At 41.6% G+C, this 19,756-nt stretch overlaps 1 protein-coding gene across 1 annotated transcript; it reads right to left on the reverse strand.

Moving 5' to 3' along the window:
- Positions 1-12,735: 12,735 nt before the first annotated feature.
- On the reverse strand, positions 12,736-19,504 carry LOC127757431 (uncharacterized). Its single transcript, XM_052282934.1, has 5 exons — positions 18,999-19,504; positions 16,692-16,728; positions 16,364-16,600; positions 16,205-16,252; positions 12,736-13,669 (listed from the first exon to the last, which is right to left on the reverse strand). Exons 1-5 carry the CDS (start codon positions 19,298-19,300, stop codon positions 13,160-13,162), a joined length of 1,134 nt encoding a protein of 377 aa, XP_052138894.1. The 5' UTR covers positions 19,301-19,504; the 3' UTR covers positions 12,736-13,159.
- Between the last annotated feature and the right edge of the window lie 252 nt (positions 19,505-19,756).

The following is a 19,756-nucleotide window of genomic DNA, read 5'->3' on the forward strand; positions in this document are numbered from 1 at the left end:
ACTTAAAGAGTATGTTGATTGCTTTGCATGGGAGTACCATGAGATGCCGGGTCTTAGCCGTGAGCTTGTTGAGCATCGGCTTCCAATTAAACCGGGTTTTAGGCCTTATAAACAACCACCTCGTCGTTTCAATCCTTTGCTATATGACCGAGTCAAAGAGGAGATTGATCGGTTGAAGGCGGGGTTTATTAGGCCACGTCGTTATGCGGAATGGGTATCTAGCATAGTCCCGGTGGAGAATAAGAGGAGTGGTAAGATTAGAGTTTGCATAGATTTTAGAGATCTAAATAAAGCTACTGCCAAAGATGAATATCCTATGCCTATAGCCGACATGATGATTAATGATGCCTCGGGTCATAAGGTTATTAGTTTTTTAGATGGCAATGCCGGCTACAATCAAATCTTTATGGCGGAAGAGGATATATACAAGACGGCTTTTAGGTGCCCGGGATTTGTTGGTTTGTTTGAGTGGGTTGTCATGACTTTTGGGTTGAAGAATGCCGGTGCAACATATCAAAGGGCAATGAATTTAATCTTTCATGATTTGCTAGGTATTATCTTAGAAATCTATATTGATGATATTGTTGTCAAATCGGATGGTATGGAAGGACACATAGCCGATTTGAGATTAGCTTTTGAAAGGATGCGCCGGTATGGTTTGAAGATGAACCCACTTAAATGTGCTTTTGGTGTGTCGGCGGGGAAGTTCTTAGGATTCATGGTGCATGAGAGAGGAGTTGAGATTGATCCTAAGAAGATAGAAAAGATTCGTGATTTCAAAGCGCCGACATGCAAGAAGGAGGTCCAAAAGTTGCAAGGTAAAGTAAAATATTTGAGAAGGTTTATTTCTGACCTAGTGGGTAAATTCGATGCTTTTGTTCCTATACCTCGCTTGAAAAAAGAAGCCGATTTCACTTGCGGGGCAAAACAACAAGAGGCGTTTGAAGAGTTGAAGAGATATTTGTCTACTCCGCCCGTTGTACGAGCGCCTAAAGCCGGAAAGCCTTTTCGGTTATATATTGCTTCCAAAGACAAAGTCATTGGTGCCGTTTTGACGCAAGAGGAGGATGGCAAGGAGTATATCATTACATATTTGAGCCGCCGTCTTTTGGATGCTGAAACGAGGTATGTTTTTATAGAGAGACTTTGTCTATGTTTGTACTATGCTTGTACCAAATTGAGGCATTATTTGTTATCTAGTACATGCATAGTTACTTGTCAAGCCGATGTTATTAAACACATGTTGCAAAGGCCAATTCTAAGTGGGAGAATTGGCAAGTGGGCATATGCTTTGATAGAATATGATTTGGCTTATGAACCATTGAAATCTATGAAGGGCCAAATTGTATGTGATTTTATAGTAGACCATCATATAGATATTGCTTATGAAGGAGAGGTTTGCTTAGTTGAAGTTATACCTTGGAGAATTTATTTTGATGGTTCTTCTTTCAAAGAAGGTCAAGGCATAGGGGTAGTTTTGCTTTCACCTAATGGCATGTGTTATGAAGCATCGGTTCGTTTGGAATATTATTGTACAAATAATCAAGCCGAATACAATGCTTTGTTGTTCGGCTTACAAGTTATGGAAATGGTTGGAGCTAAGTACGTGGAGGCTTTTGGTGATTCGGAATTGGTGGTGCAACAAGTCGCCGGAATCTACAAATGCTTGGACGGATCACTAAATAGGTACCTCGATTCTTGTTTGGATATTATTGCCAATTTTGATAATTTTGTTATTAGACATATTGCTAGGCGTGATAATTCTAAGCAAATGACTTGGCACAACAAGCATCTGGTTATAATGTGAAGAAGGGATTATTTCTGATATTAGAAGAGCCGGTGCTTAATTTTAAATCTTTGTGCGAAATTGGCAAAACTGGAGACCAGGGGCGGTCTGACCGGCGTTGCACGGCCGGTCTGACCGGTGACCAAGGGCGGTCTGACCGGCTGCATGCCGCCGGTCTGACCGGCCACCCCGAGCGGTCTGACCGGCCTTGTGTGGCCAGTCTGACCGGTTCTGGACAGAGCACTGGGAGGCACGTTTCAATCAATTTGGAGGCCGAATTAATTGTGAATTCGGACATTTGTGCCCAGGGAACAGAAGAAGATTGGAGAATTCCTTTGATTCAATATTTGAAGGATCCCACACTTAAGGTTGATCGGAAAATTCGGCGGCAAGCGTTCAAATACACATTGCTTGATGGAGACTTATATCGCCGAAATATAGATGGTGTCTTGTTGAAGTGCTTAAATGAAGATCAATCTAAAGTGGTTATGGGAGAGGTGCATGAAGGAATTTGTGGAACACATCAATCGGCCCACAAGATGAATTGGTTGCTTAGAAGAGCGGGATTCTATTGGCCGAAGATGATTGATGATTGCTTTAAATATTATAGGGGATGTGAGGCTTGTCAACGGTTCGGCAATGTTCAATTGGCGCCCACTGGCGTGTTGAACCCCATAATCAAACCATGGCCGTTCCGAGGATGGGCTTTGGATTTCATTGGTCAAATTTATCCTTCGTCATCAAAGGGGCATAGGTTCGTGCTAGTTGCTACGGATTACTTCACCAAGTAGGCTGAAGCGTGCCTTTGAAGAATATGACTCATACGGAGCTAATTGACTTTATTTTGAAGCATATTATTCATAGATTCGGTATTCCGCGAACATTAACTACGGACCAAGGTACTTCTTTTATGTCTAAGGAAGTGAAGAGTTTTACCGAATCTTATGGTATTAAATTGTTAAGTTCTTCTCCTTACTACGCTCGGGCCAATGGACAAGCCGAGTTGAGTAATAAGACATTGTTGAAGCTAGTAAAAAAGAAGATTGAAGAACACCCAAAGAGGTGGCATGAGGTGCTTTTCGAAGCATTGTGGGCGCATAGGATATCTAAACATGGTGCCACTAAAGTCACTCCTTTTGAGTTGGTTTATGGTCAAGAAGCCGTTTTACCGGTAGAGGTAAATCTTGGTTCTCTTCGTTATATCAAGTAAGATGATTTGTCAAGTGAAGATTACAAGACGTTGATGGGAGATAATCTTGATGAAGTCATCGACAAGCGCTTGAAGGCATTGGAGGAGATAGAGAAAGAGAAGAAGAGGGTGGCCAAGGCGTACAACAAAAGGGTGAAAGCAAAGTTGTTTCAAGTTGGAGACTTGGTTTGGAAGACAATTTTGCCTTTGGGTACTCAATCCAAGGAGTTCGGTAAGTGGTCTCCTAGTTGGGAGGGTCCTTATCGAGTATGTGGCATTGTTCGAGGGAACGCGTATTTTTTAGAGACACTTCAAGGGGAGCGTTTTCAGCGAGCAATCAACGGGAAATATTTGAAGAAATACATCCCGAGCGTTTGGCAAGACGCTTAGGAGGTACTATGGCCGGTAATTAGATTATCGTCCTAAGACCAAAAACATGTTTTATGCTTTTAGATTCACGTTATTCATAAAAAAGGCAGGGGGGCATGTGTTTACACCCAAATTTGGCACCTAGGATTAAAATAGGAAAGATTGCCAAATTTGGAAGTCTACCGGTTTTCTCCGAGTGGGCCGGTCTGACCGCCGTGTGTTGGCGGTCAGACCGCCGGTTGAGGGCCGGTCAGACCGGCGGTGTGTGGCCGGTCTGACTGGCAGGGCCGAGTCCGATTCTGTTTCGTCGGGTCTCGAGGTTTCCTTGCCCGGGAAGGCATGTTTCGGGTTTCCTTTGGCTTCTATCCCGAGTTGGACGTAGAGGAGAGCCTGTAGAGGGCAAGACCAACCCCTATATAAGGGACATGGCCGGTTCATTGTAAAAAACCAATCTAGTATCAATCAATCGAATCGTTTTTCATATTGCTTTTAGTTTTCTTTTAGTTTGTCCATCTTTGTCGGTTTGCGCCGTAAACCGTCCGCCGCCGCTGCGAGAGTGCGACACCTCTTCGTAGGTTTGTCCTAAAAACCTTCCGTTTTGCCCACGAGACGGGTAGTTATCTAGAAATCGGCTCCGCTAGCCGGTTTAGTTATCAAAACCCATCTAGGTTTAGCTCTTTGCTAGATCGAGGTGGTTGGCGACTCTAGGATCACCGTAAGGCATAAAGTGCTGCGATCGTGCTTGTCAACTTGTCACAGAAAGTTGCCAACAGTACATGTGCTCAATACATGGTTTTGGTTTGGCTTTCTGCATGCATGGGTCTATTTATGGATCATCACATCACATCGCTGGATATTGCCCTCTCCATTTTAAATTATTCGTCACAAATATATTTAAAATAGCCATCACATACTTTTACCTACTACTTCAGATTTTTAATGTTTGATTTCGATGGCGTTTAGATATACATTTAAAATTTTCGTTTTATTTTTAGTACGGATGAAACAGTGGTTTGAAGATACTCCCTTCATCTCTAAGAATGTAGTTTTGGTTTAAGATTTTTTCTGTAAAAGAGTATAGTTTTATAGTGATCCACTATACTTTTTAATGGATTCTCTCTTATCTTAAATTTTTGTCCTCATTTTTAACCATCCAATAGTACTACCTTGTAGCTTCTCCTTATTCTCTTTCCGTATTGATAAAGGGTATAATACTACTTTAACCTCTTTCTAATACTATCATCATCGAAAAGTTTAAGACCTACCGTATTTCATCTGTCACCAATGTCAAGGAGAAAATAACTCATATACTATGTAACAAAGACCAAGAAAGTGTACATATGCATGCAACTTACGAGTATTAAGATGACTACTCGAGTCCAGTCAATAATTTTATGTAAAACAAAAAGACAATCTTTCATTTAACTCTTAAATGCGTGGCGACTACAAATATAACCATCTTATTTAAAAAACTAGAAAATAAAATATGGTTAAAACTTTTAGCTGGAGGGTTTTTGATTCGCTAGACTATGTTAGAAATAGGATTATATGATGATCAATCAGCACATGTTAATTGTGCTTATCCATGAAGAGACACCTCTTCATGAGATACACTTCTTCATGAGGGGCATGTTCACACTATCTTCACATCCCTTTTTACTCTATAAATACTTGTAATTAACCATGTACAGACTACATTTGAATGCAAGATCTGATTCCTAAATTGCTAAACATCCAATTTCCATTTGAAAATTGTTTTAAAAAATTATATAAATTTGTTTTCTATAAATTTATTTTAGCAAACACTTAATTATTAGAATTGGTGGTCCTTAAAACTCTGTGCTTTTGGAGGAGATGGCCAAGGAGTTAGTTGTTCATGAGTGTCAATTTAGTCGTTAGATTGATGGTCCTCAATACTCCATGTCATTCTTTTTTTCTTTCGAGTGTGGTTTTGTATGTTCGGCTGTGTGCATCTTAGTTATGCAGAGGCCAAAATTATTCTCAAAATAATTGTATCACTTTGATGTAATTGACTGAGTTCGATAAAAACTTTCATTATCTAAAAATTATATAAGTCATGTGTTGATAGATCTCTCTGTGGAAGGTAATTAAAGTCCCCACCTGCGAATGCAGCCTAATTAACCATGTACTAGGAGTAATTCATATCATGTCATCATGGCAGATGGCGATTGGAAACAGCATGCGTTTTGTGCTGGTGTGGGGCAGGGCTACTGCCCCCTGCAGCAAAATATCGACACGATCGATGACGCCGACCTCGCCGGCTTAATCCAATTAATCACGCAGATCAGCTGCTTAGTGCTAGCTACTGTTGGCCTGGTAGGTTAGCAGTGCGAATATTGATTACATGTCCGCATACACTTCTTGGGCCCTTTTGTTTAGACTTATAAGCTAACTTATAAGTCAAAAAGTTTAAGCCAAAATAAACAAGCAGCTTTTTCATTTGGCTTTTTTAAAGCCATAAGCCACTCTAACACTATTAAGCCAAAAGCTAGGTTGGAGAAGCTTTTTTGGCTTATATGAGACAGATGTATGACTCCACCACTAAACTTAGAACATTAAATTCATTGGCTTATAAATCATATAAGCCAATAAGCTAACTTAAAAGTCTAAGCCAATAAACCTAAGCCTAAATAAAGAGGACCTTAATCAGGTTTTAAGCTTACTCGCTTTTAACATGAACCGGTGTTGATGTAGTTGGTGCGTATATATATATAGGATATATGATTATATTAAGTTAACATATAGATGTTTAGTGTCAAACAAACAATATTAATATTTAAACATATTTCATCTAATCATAATTTCATATTATTAATAATATATTGAAAATAATAATAACAACACTATTACATAATAGACATGCCAATGAGTATCTCTAGCTGCTGAATTAACACATCACATTTGAGATAACCTTACCTCTAATGCGGGTTGGAAAAGAGCTCTCAAATTACTATGGAGGACGAGACATCACTGATCTTCGATTATCTATGAGATGTGGTAGTTACGACCCGCTACAGATGTTTTTGACAGATCTGATATTACCCGCTTCATTATTCTACTAAACAATTCAGTTTCTTCTCATTAGCCAGTTAATTATCTACTAAACGATACGGTTTTTTAAAATCTTCCTTCAACAGATGTTTTTGACAGATCTGATATTAGCCGCTTCATTATTCTACTAAACAATTCAGTTTCTTCTCATTAGCCAGTTAATTATCTACTAAACGATACGGTTTTTTAAAATCTTCCTTCAACATTGGATTGAAATATTTTTTTGACCTATATGTGTTAACTTTATATTATAGATATTTAATTAATCGGGCTAATCATTCAGCTAATTATGTCTGTTATAATTATAAAACCAGCTCCGAAATCGACATCGGTAGCTAAACGCGGAAGAAAACGCCATAGGAGATCCAAACATGATGACGACACCGAGGCACGATATTTGATAACGGAGTTCAGCTGAGGCCTACATCTCCGGGGCACTGATTACGGGCGCTCCTCCCCGATCTAGCATATTACAGCGTATTAGAGTTACAACGACTCACGGCCGGTCGCCGCCGGCAGCCGCTCCCTCTTGCTATGCTAAGTCACCATGCGGTTACAACAGGCACGCCCCTCTATTTATGAGAGATCTCATGATAGAGTCCGACTCATACTCTAGTCCTAATACCTATTACAACTCCAAGACCTAAACTGTAACCGACTACGTACACATATTCGACACAAACTCTAACAAACTCCACCTTGACGAATATGCCACGCCAATCTGAATTTGTCACTTGCTCAAACCTCCATGTACCAGGACTTGAGTTGGTCCTTTTTCGCCGCTCACGCCGAGCTGCCCCGACAAGCCTCCACCAGGCTCACCGTAACAAGAGACTCCCGCTATCCGTGTAATTTCTTTCTCTTGACTCTACTTGCAACAATGCTCCACTTTCTCACCTATCACCACAGCCGTCTTGCCAAGCGAAATTAGATTCCTTTCTAGCTGTTACATCATGGACTCCCTGAAGACCATATTCAACTCCATCTACTGTCTTAAATTTGACTTGATCTAATCCATGGCCAGATAACCGATGTCATCAACAAATAGATAAATCAAACTCACCAGACTTGAAGAGAACCCTTTCTTCCTTGTCGTCTTATGAACCAAGCTAATAATCCAACATCCACGCTTTCCCACATCCGTAGACCGAATTCCTGATAATTTGATAAAATCACCGTTGCTTTGAATCACTCGAAGAAATTATCACCATAGCATTTGCTCTTACTCTTCAGTGACGCAGATTCCATATATCCCATCATGCAAAATCGTTGACGCCCTCAACGATTTTCACCCGCTGTTGCCCGGCAGTTCCACGCACTGCTGTACACCTCCGCCTGAGCCACCGCCTTCTCTGATCAATCCATGGTGAACGCCTAAACCTGGTGCTCAATTAATGTTGTTGTTAATTCACGGTCCCACTTTCCGGTTTAGGTAGACAACCTGAGTCCAAAATTGACTCTGTCTCCGTCTTCTGCCACCCGGCCTCCGTACGGGCTCATCGACTCCGACTTGAAAACAACTCCTCGATCACACCGTAATCAACGACAACTAAAAACCGCACCACTCCGCCAACGTCCGACCACTCCTCGCCTAGCTAGGGCTGATGCGTATTGTGCCATGCCTCCAACTAGGCCCGCACACGTTCGGCTATCAATCCTGATGCTTGATCAGACTCGGCTCCGTGCTTGCCCGGCCACCATGTAGCTCCCAAGTCAACAAAAAATAACAGATATCCTGCTTTGCATTAATGGCCACCATAATTCCCATGCATATGCACATACACAGCGTCCATGCATAGCTTCCAGAAACATAGCCCATAGTCCAATGCTTCAGCAATCTCGCATCTTTGTCTTCCTTAATGCTACATGCATCTGACCAATATTTGCACATCTTGCTCATGACTCCTGTGTGCAGCCGCGTAGAAAGCTGCCGCCTCCAAACACCGGAACCGGCCCGCGTCGAATTCCGTCCGCACCTACACGACGACCACACCAAGCCGTGTTCCTGCCGCCCAGAGTTCGTCGCAAACAAATCCGCTCCGACCTCCGATTGACCACCTGCCAATCTAGCCGCGAGCCGAAGCCGACAAATTACCATGCCGTCTTCTCAACCACCGAACAACCCGAGCGCTACGTCTAGCCATCTCCCTGTCGAACACAGCTCATCGAAAGGCCCGGGCCACCCCGCCCAGAGTGTTCGATTCCACCGATCGAGAATGCCGATCGCCTCCAACTTCAATCAACCCCGAGCATCTGGCCAGCCGCTCCCTGCTAAAAGTAGCTCACTGGAAAGTTCGAGCCACTCGCCCGAAGTGTCCAACCCACCGATTAATTCGCCAATCGCTTCCGCCGCCATCAACCTGAACACCATATCTGGTCATCTCCCTGTTGAAGCAGCCATCGACAGTTCCGGCCGCCGCCAGAAGTGTTCGATTCCACCGATCAAATTCTGTTGATCGCCGCCTTGCTCCACCTTGCGTCCATGTCCATCCCTGGACACCCTGTGTAGTCGTCGCGGCGTGGAGCACCTCCCTCGTACCTCTACCATGGATCTCCCACAGGCTCTGATACCACTTGTTATAAAAACCAGCCCCGAAATCGACATTGGTAGCTAAACGTGGAAGAAAACGCCATAGGAGATCCAAACATGATGACGACACCAAGGCACGATATTTGATAACGGAGTTCAGCCGAGGCCTACATCTCCGGGGCACTGATTACGGGCGCTCCTCCCCGATCCAGCATATTACAGCGTATCAGAGTTACAACGACTCACGGCCGATCGCCGCCGGCAGCCGCTCCCTCTTGCTATGCTAAGTCGCCATGCGGTTACAACAGGCACGTCCCTCTATTTATGAGAGATCCTAGGATAGAATCCGACTCATACTCTAGTCCTAATACCTATTACAACTCCTCCAAGACCTAAACTATAACCGACTACGTACACATATACGACACAAACTCTAACAATATCTGCTCATGCGAAAACTGCTTCTTCTTTGGAATTTAAGGAATGATAATCCTATTTGCTGACCACAATTAATTGGTTTCAGGTAGAAAGGTACAGATATTCAATTTCTTCATTAATGTGCTGAATTAAGCAATGGCGACTGAAATGCATGGACAAGTTAGAGTTAGAGATGGGCTGCTATCTCTTCCAATTAATTGTTGAAGAAGATAGCTAATCCTAACGATTGAATTTGATTGCATCGAAAAGATTTCAAATTGATGATATTTATCGGACTTTCAAAATGTTCTTACCCAGCTTCTGAGAAGAAAAGAGGTTTCCAGACAGTGTGGTAAAAGCCAATCTATGCAGCCTTACTGCATGCTGTTTATATGTAGTACATGGACTGATGGACAGCAAGGCCATTATCTACGAGTGAACCGTATGGCGTTTTCATTTCTGAACGCTTAATCCATGCCGAACGCTTCGTTTTCATTGTTGAAACACTCAACAAATCTTCACACACTAGATCAGTAATAATCAACAATCAATAAGTACAACATTACTCTAGTGATGATACTGTTTCTTACCTACGTACACTGGTCTAACTTAGCCCTTTAGGAAAACTTATTTCGAAAATTTACCATGACCAATACCTGTTTCAAAACTAAACTGGGAGATCACACTGAGTTCACGTGTTGGTGCCAAGTTAAAGAGCGTTGAATGCCTGAATGTCATGCCCCCGGTAGCGTGGAGGCCATCTCAACTTGCCAACGTGTGGCAAAGCTTAATTTGCAGGACGAAGCCTCAGTACACGTATGAACCTACCTTGTTCTCCTTTTCTACCAATGCAAATGCAAGGGGCACAAGCTTTTATCCATGATCAATCCCAATCGTTGTCAACAAGGTCCCTTTAAACTTCCTAGTTAATTAAGAAAATCCCATCAATCGCAAGAACAAGTCTTAAAAGCTTAAATGCTTCCACATATTGCCCAAAAATTCAAGTTGCTTGGCCAAATACACGCCTTGCAAAACTGTTCACCGTTCTTGACTTCTCGGGGTGTGGTTCAACACATTAGTGCATACAAGGGTTCTTTGCCTTGAGAGCATTGAGCAATGTAGGCAAGCACACGTATGCCTCATCCCATTCTCTGAATATGACCTTCATAACCGCTTGCTTGGCCCACAACCATCACTATAGGATGGCTGGTACTTAAAGATCAACCCCATGGCTTCAACTATATCGGTGGTGGAGATTGTACATTCAGCTCGGATGAAAGGCTACAACCAATTGCCAATGAACTTGGATATTAGTTGCAAGTCCTTGCCCAATGCCACAGCGCTCCCACAAGTATGCCCTTGGCCTAACCCGTTATCTTCCACCTATTTGCTTTCCCCTTACGAGCTCAGGCCTCCCATTTGCAAGATTTATAATGACATGACACCGTGTACCTAAACTCCGATCCTGAGTACTTGACACGGTATGGGCAGTGCACGCGGATCGAGTAGGACAGCGACCATCAGTACTACAAAAATCTACTTTAGTGTCGGTTGGGAATCAGCCTTTGGTGCCGGATTCGCCACCGGCACCGATGCAGCAACTTATAGGCGTTGGTTCCATAACCGGCACCTATAACTACATATAGGTGTCGTTTGTGAACAAGCACCCGACACTTATAGTTTTGCACGAGACAAAATAAATTAGGGAAAGGAAATGAATCAGCTCATTCGAATCGATTGCTTTCGAGCCCCCGTCCCCATAATCCATAATCCCCGCCTTAAGAATCTCCACGTAATCAACATCCACACAATGTTGCTCGGCCCCGTTCTCAGATAGGTTTGCACAACCTATTGAATCCTCTAGATCCAGATTTTGTAGACAAATATAATGGAGAGATCCAGATTTTGTAGATCCATTGAATGTGCATATGAAAAAAAAAAACATGCGGAGCAGTCCATCTAGTTCTGTAAGAAAGATTCCATTGTCTATAAATATTATGGACTGCTACTCAAATATCAAATAATATAATAACAGGAGCAAACCTCCTTTCATTTGGTTGCAGTTGTAAACCTCGTCACTTGACCCTCGTAAACAAAACAATTGCCATGTGTTAATATACTCTCATATGAGTTATATCTGACATCAAAATCTTCATATTCCAATTTTACATAGACCAAGCCCACATACTCCTTAATAGCTACAATAGGGAAGGCAAACATCATGTGGAAAGATAGCTATTGATTTCAATCAATTAAACCTATCAATGCTAAGGTAGCTCTCTAAAAAAGTTAAAAACCTATTAAACCTATTGATTTGTTAGGGAGCCAAATCGTCCATGGAGCCATTCATGATGCTCACTCAGAAAGGAAAAATACTATAGTACATATTTCTACCTTGATCAGCACAAAATAAAGCATAATTCATAAATAAACTATGGCATATGAAATTTCTTTGGTGAAATAAACCGTGGGCTCAAGACGGAAATTGGAAAACAAGGCAAGATACAACGGCGTTGGGGGAGAAGCCGCCGGCAGTGGTGCCAGCAGCAGATGAGGAAGGGGATCATGGAGCCCAAGGGACATGTCTCAGCAACATACGGACGCGACGAGGATGAACGTGCTTGCTCGTCTCATTTCCCAGGTCCGTCGTTCGATCGGTAACTTGTCAACGCATCACCGATCCGTGATGGGGCTGCCGTGGACACCCTTTGCACACTCGTATGAGCTCTTCGAGCTTTAGGTGGGCCCGGATGCTTCGGGATTAGAGAGGAAGAAAGAGGAGGCTGAGGGAATCACAAATTCAAATTTAAAAGGATTCACATATCTGATCAGAGCATGAATAGTGGTGTGATGTAAGAGTATAGAATAGGTATAAAGGTGTGATGTTAGATTATAGAGTAAGACATAAACAATGGTGTGACGTCAGATTATAGAGCAAGTACCCCATATGACTAAATATTGTTAACTGTTGATTAAATATATACTCTGTTGATTAAAGATATTGTTCTCACGTTGGCTGACGCTGACCCAACAAGATGACGAGATTCGTTTGGATCAATTGCTTCCTTCCATTTCATTTTTGTCAAAAAAAGGTTGCTTCACACAATTACACTAGAAAAATACTTCCCTAAACAAACAAATACTCCCTCGGTCCACAAAAATAAAAAACCTAGTACTATAATGTGTCAAATACTAGTACCAGGTTAGCTTTTTTATTTTTTGAGACGGAGGGAATAGGGAGTATATTCGTTGTTTTTTCCCTCTTAAACAAGTGGATTTGTTCAGCTATGATCATTTTCTGCAACACATTGTATTTGCTGTAGATTTACTACATAATATGATGACAATACGATCAGCTAATGCTAATTTGCATTGCCAGCGCCATATCAACATATATATTGTATCAATTAGCAAATACCAACGGGGGTAATAAAAAAAAACAATAACGAAAACGAAGGAAGAAAAATAACGATGGCAGAGCAACAGATAGTAAATTTATACACAATGCTGCCATCCATGGACTAGTCCCAACTTTTTAACAACCCTAACAGAACAACCATTTGCTGAGGACCAACATACACTTCTTCCACCACACAAACCAGTACAAGTTCTAAACAGAGACAAACAACATTGTCAGCAATTAGCTAGCTCTTCTTCTTCTCTCCTTTAGATTCGGCGAACCAACTCTTATGCCACACCTTCCAGCACATGGGTGAATACAAATAAATACACAAGTAAAACCCCCCCAAAACAACCAAGCCCCATGTATACCTTGTATAAGATGTTAAAAAAGTTTTTAACTGGCCCAAATCCGGTCCAATCTATCCACGCTCTTCCTTCCACAGTCGAGCTGTTCAATGTTCTTCTTTGGCCTCTCAAAGATGTCAATGCTTCTCCTCGATTTCTCCATATGGTCAAATGAGAACTTTAATTTGTCCGTCTTCTCAACATTGCTATATCTGTGTTCAACACCTCTCATCCTATCACGGGTTGGCCTTGATTTCTCCCTTCGGTCTGTGCTCTTCCGCGAGGGTTCAAAGAAATCAACACTTCTCCTCGAGGGTTCAAAGCAATCGACACTTTTCCGAGAGGGTTCAATCCGGTCCAAACTTTCCCTCCAGGCATTCCTTGGGGATGGTGACTTCTCTACTGTGTTGACAAACTTCTTGAGATGCCGAAGATATTCTGGGAAGAGCTCCAAGTCACAGTGCTTCCCTCCCTTGAGCCATAAAGGCTCATATTTCTCTTTGCAAAGCTCCCATAGTTGCTTACCATGAGACCAATCAACTACTTCATCAGCAGTTCCCTGCAGAGGGAGGAAAGAGATTAGACTAATAAAATATTCAGGCATACATGCAGGATTATGCAATGCACAATTTCAAGTAAACTTGATACTGGCCTATCAGGAACAAATTAAAACTAAAACTTGTAATCCCATACAACATGGTTTGCATACATAACTTCACACTATTTGCATGCAAGTGCAGCAGCAGACATAATTAAGACTTAACAATTTTCATCACTTTAAAAACATCGTCATGAAAATATTATTTAGAATAATCCAGTAGAATAATACTCATATTTCTAATCTAGATAGTTAAACATCATGATTGTCAAATTTTGATATTGTGGATTCTAGAATGTCAAATTTAAAAGGACATATGATATTAGAAATTAGAAAGTCCATCAGTCCATGACTGCTGCTGGGTCAAGCCCCACATTATTTTACAGGCTGAATATGAGAAACTACATAAAGCCCCAGCTTATATGTAACATCAGATCAACTTATATAGAATTAAAACCAATCTGAATAACCAGCTTGCCTTGGCACAAGGCATAAGAAAAACAAAAGAATAACCAGCCAACCTTGGTCCAAAAGAAAAACAGCATAACCAACAGACCATGCAAGTGTTAATCATCCATGCTCTTCAAATAGCTGGTCTACTTAGCCAGTGAAACCATTTACTCAGCTAACTGTTCTGAAAATTAATGCCTTTATTCCCAAAACCCAGAGTATATTAGACATATTTGTATCTGGAGGATATTGGACAAGGGGTCACCAAGAAACTAAAGGAGTTCAATAAGTTTGGACAACTTTTGGAACTGGAATTTGAATAAGCAGCTGCAATATTTGTTAGTTAGAGTGCTACTAAAGCAACATATTATGGAGGATTCTAGAGCACGCTAAATATTGCAAATAAGAAAATTTCCTGTAACTAGTAACTAGGAACAAGATTCGGGATGAATCAAGCGACCCAGGAATGGAAATTATTGGCAAAAACCAGCAAACCAAGAATAGTTGCAAAGAGGTGCTAGCATGAATCTCTGCATGACGCAAAGAGCATGCCCTCACTTGTGATGCACACCACACTCCCTTTCAGTCTAGAAGAGTGGCTTAGACAGCAGATAGTCCAGCTCTTGCATTCCCAGCACAGGAACCGCTACAACACATAAGCCCTTTGCATTCTCCACTTACAGGGGTCACAAGAGACCCTTCCATCCTAGGTAAACAAGGCACTTCCGTGTTGATAGTAGCGTAATTTGGAGGACTGTTCTTTCCTGCATTTTTACCTCACATAAACAGTGAGACGTCCTTAGGGAGGGTTCTAAAGTGATGAAACGTGGAAGTTGGATGATCAACTTGATTAACATGGTAAATTAATATTTTGAGAAATAAACTGAACAAATAGGTTAACCAATGAAGTAAAAAAACATTTTTTTGAAAAATCGTATTTTTAGAAGCATGGAGAAAATAAGATGGGCCTTCTACCAAAGCCAGGAAATAGACTAACATTGCTTTGCCTTGTAGTTAGCAAAGATGAAAAGGGATTTTATGGCAGAAAGGACAAAAAAAAACTGGATGGCAGAACCGAAGCCCACCCCCCCCCCCCCCCCCCCCCCCAGACACACACACACAAAAAAAAAGGAAAAAAAACTTCTCATTCCTCCCAATAAACCCTTCCACTGTAAGGTAGTATTCCTTAAAAATTCACATTAGCTAGTGCATATAATATGCATGTGCAAAAAAGATAGTAATGTACAGAGTTTCATGGTTCGTGGATTGGTGAATAAAAATCGTTAAGTTATCAATTAGTTGGTGTAGTCATCAAGTTGCCATGCCATCACAGACTAGAGCCATCATCCTGACTTCCAGATGATAAATCATGTGATTTTAAGGTCTGCTGTTTACAGGACTTGACTAGTTATGAACAATTCAAGCTTAGGCACTCAACTTGGACATCGGCCCTTATGCCCCATTATGGAGGGAGAGAGATCAGTTTTTCTGGGTGGTGAGGTTGGGGAGACCAAAACCCTACTTACAGTCGTCGTTGCCCAAGAAAAAAGTGTCATCTAAAGCAGGAACAACTATTATAATACAGTAAATGATATGGCATTGCATTAAGAACAATGACAGTGCACCTCTAGTCCCTAAGAACAATGACAGTGCACCTCTTTCTTTCAACATCAATGATGCATAATAGGAATGTGTTTGAGACTTTGAGCTTCTTTCCCTTTATGATCCTCAAGCAGATTAGTTCAGCGCGGCAAGCACAACTAGTGGAAAATAATAGAGAAGTAATTGCGGGTGCATGTAAGATGATGTATGTCGTACAAGGAAATTTATGTTGAATAACCATCAACTAAACTTGCTAGTAGTCAACTAGAAAATTGAACCATTGGTGGTGCACTTAATTAACCAGCTTGCTAGCCATTAAAATTATCGATCAAAGCAGTACTTAAAGAACTAGATTGAATTATAAGACTTCACTTCAAGCTTGGCAACTGCTTGTTCAATAATTCAAATTCTTAAAGAAATTAATGCATGATGGGATGCACTTACATGTATAATGAGCACAGGGCAGGTGACCTGAGGGATTTTATCGATATTCTGGAAGTCAATGGATACCGAGGGAAAGTTGAGTGTTAATATAGAAAAGGGCAGCATGCAAGAAATAATAGATCAAGCTAAATCAACATGGAATAAAAAAGGATAACAAACCTTATATATGTCAAACCAGTATGTACGCTTCACAGGATACATAACTCTCAATCCTGACAGTATAGGACTGTGCAAGACAACAGCTCGAAGCCGATGCAATCGACTAGCCAAATCTACTGTGGGTCCACTTCCAACAGATTGTCCATAAAGAATTATTTCTTCTTCCTTGGCACCAAAGTTCTCAATGAGGCATTTGTAAGCAGCCTCTATATCAGCATAAGTGTTGTGTTCACTTGGCTGAAAGCAGAGAAGGGAAAAACTAAGCTAACCAAGCTTCAGCGTGTTAATGTCACGTAGTATGCACTGCTCACAACAAACTTCAGCATACCTTTCCTGATGATTGTCCATATCCTGAATAGTCATATCTGCAATGTTCCAAAAGCACTATTAAACCCAGATAACAGGAAATTAGAATAAGTAGTGTTTGTTGTATTAGATTCAACATGAAGCCTTTTTCCTAAGATGTGAAGTGTTATGCTCAATCAAGATCAAGTAATTTCCTTTGTGCTACTTCCACAAAGTAGATCTCAAATCCATAAATGAAGCAGATCAACTAAAAGTGCAATGTAAATCTCTGACCTTGTCATGATATCTATTTTTAACAAGGGAGTAGTGGGATAATTGTTTTGTTCGCAATGAATCTTCAATCTTATACAAGAAACAAATAAAGACTATATGAAAATACCTCTATTTAGGAACTGCTTAGTTACAAAAAATATGATTGAGCACAGGTTGCTTCAAACAGACTTCTCATACGATGGACACAAAAACAGAAGCTAAATAGACCAATCATTGATGGCCACACAGAAATGCAAATGATGAAAGCACTAGTGAAATATGTCAAGGACAACTAAGCAGTACCAAGGCACACCAGGCCACATCAAACTCCATGAAACATCACATTCTATGCCCCATATCATGATGAGTAAGGACTGCACTGCTAGATGCGGCATAAATGAAAGCTAGTGCTGCTTGAGCCCCATCAAACAGTTGTAATAATTGTAAACATGTGCAAATAAAGATTTGGTATAAAATTATTATGTGGGACTCGTCCACATTTATAATCAGATTTTAGTAACAAACTATAAACACAACTTAATTTAAAGACCTTCCAGATAAGAAACAATGTAGCCAAGGTTTCAAGCATACGAAAATTGAAATTAAATTGCAAAGGTTACTCTAAAGCTAAATTTGATGACAAAGATTCAATCTAGCTCAAGAAGGATGTAGCAAAACAAAATATTCAAGAGATAAAATGCATATAATCAACTCTGCAACAAGAACATAACTGAGGACCCAGGTGGATCATGAACTCTACAGAACAATTTTCTGTTACATTAAACAAATTATTACCCCAGGTATGACCTTAATTATATTGTCCAGTAGATCGGAAATCTTAGCTCCTGTGAAAGATGAATCATGAAAATGCACAAGCAATTTGCCGCAGGGACGTTTTATGACCCAAGCGTGTAAGATTGAGTGATACCTTCACAAACACATCGCTTTGCACAACAGGGCTACTTTAACAACAAGGGATCATACATTTTAAATGAAAAAAAAAAGAGCAAACTTGATAAACTACAACAGATTTGGGCTTCTGGTTGATACAAGAAACTGTTTATGTTTTCCCTGTGATATAGGTCAACTTCTAAGAAAAGGGTTTTTAAAAAAGTTCTAAGAAAAGGTCTTATGCATAGGTGAAAGCGCAAACAATTAAGAATTAAAAACTAGTATGCAGAAATATCACTAAAATCCAGTAGTAAGTTGGCATTGTTAAAATTTGCAAACAACAACAACAAATATGCGCAAAGCCGACAAGGAAAAGATCATCAGATCACGCCGATTGGCGTACACAAGATATATCTATTTTAAGAAAAGCTGCAAAACCAAACCCCCAAAACAGGTAGACAGGATCTTGACGGCGCAGCTGTTCAGAGCTGGACCTGAATATTCTACACTATAGTGAGGGGAAAAAAAATACAATAACAGACTAATAAAATCTTGAGATGTAAAAATAAAATAAAATCATCCAACGAAGAAAGTGAAAAGGGGAAAATAAATTAAAGCGGGAAATTTTTTTTATGGAGAGCCAGAAATCATAAAGAAAAGTCCTAGGAAAAGTAAAAGAAAAGGAAATTGGCGAAAGGCACAGCCTGGTTGCATCAACTTTACTCGCAAAGTAAACCCAGAACTCGAGGCATCGAACCATCACAATTCACAAATCACACCGTCTAGTACATGCCGAATTTGCGTGATTTTGCTTATAAGTGCCGCAAACCTAAGGAGACGGAAACGAATATTCCGAAAGATGGAACCAAAATTTCTCAAAGACGGGGAGAAGTCATCAATTTCCTAGGCTAAAGGAGCAAAATTATCGAGTACCGCAACATGAACAGCGCTCAAAAAGGGGGGAAATTTTCACAGCAGAAGATGAAATTTCCCATCCGGGGCGTAACGAATCGAGAAAGCCGCAGCCATGGAGGAGCCCCAGAAACCACGAACCGGGCGCCCAAACCCCACCACACAGATTCACGCCCACCTCCCCAGTAGGAGAAGGGAGCAAACGAAGCAGGAAGCAACCAAGCAAGCAAGGAAGGAAAGAAGCGAGCGAGCGAGCAGGAGCGAGTGGACTGACCCGAGGACGTTGACGCGGAGGTTGAAGGAGAGGTGGAGGAAGAGCTGGTAGAGGTGGCCCAGGTCGGCGGCGTTGCCGTGGGAGTAGAGCAGCGTGGTGGCGGCGTCCGGGTGGCGGACGTACACCGCCGCCACGGTGTTCCCCCGCCGCGTCCGGAGGCGGAGCACCTCGACGTTCTCCCTGTGGGGTTGCCCCGTCATGGTGGTCACCCCGGCGGCCGGGTCGTCCACCAGCGCGTACGACGGCGGCGTCGGCGGGAAGAAGGCCATCTTCGCCGCCACGCTCGACGTCACCCCTCCCATCCCCCCCGCCGCCGCGCGTTCGCTCGCGTGCTCGCGGCGTGGTGGTGGTGGTGGGTCTCGAGGGAGTCAAACTTGGGAGCTTCGCGAGAGCGGAGGAGAGGAGAGGAGAGGAGGAGATGGGAGGAGGGAGGGAGCGGCGCTGTGCTGTGGTGTGCTGGGCTGCTGTTGCTTTTCCTCCTCGTTCTCGGGTCCGTTTCTTTTCGGTTTTCTCTTTGTTTATTTCCTTTTTTTTCCCTCTGCCTCTATGCTCGTGAGGTGTGGTTGGGTTGTGCGGCCTTTACATTGTGGTCCTTCTAAAATTATTTTTTTACATACTCCCTCCTTTTCAGGTCATAAGACTTATGTTAATGAATTTAGACACACATATATGCCTTGCCTAGATTCATTGATATATATATATATATATATATATATTAAATTTGTTTGGTGCTTCATGGTGCCCGGGCACCATTGTTG

This window comes from Oryza glaberrima, chromosome 12, assembly GCF_000147395.1.
Source record: "Oryza glaberrima chromosome 12, OglaRS2, whole genome shotgun sequence".
NCBI lineage: Eukaryota > Viridiplantae > Streptophyta > Magnoliopsida > Poales > Poaceae > Oryza > Oryza glaberrima.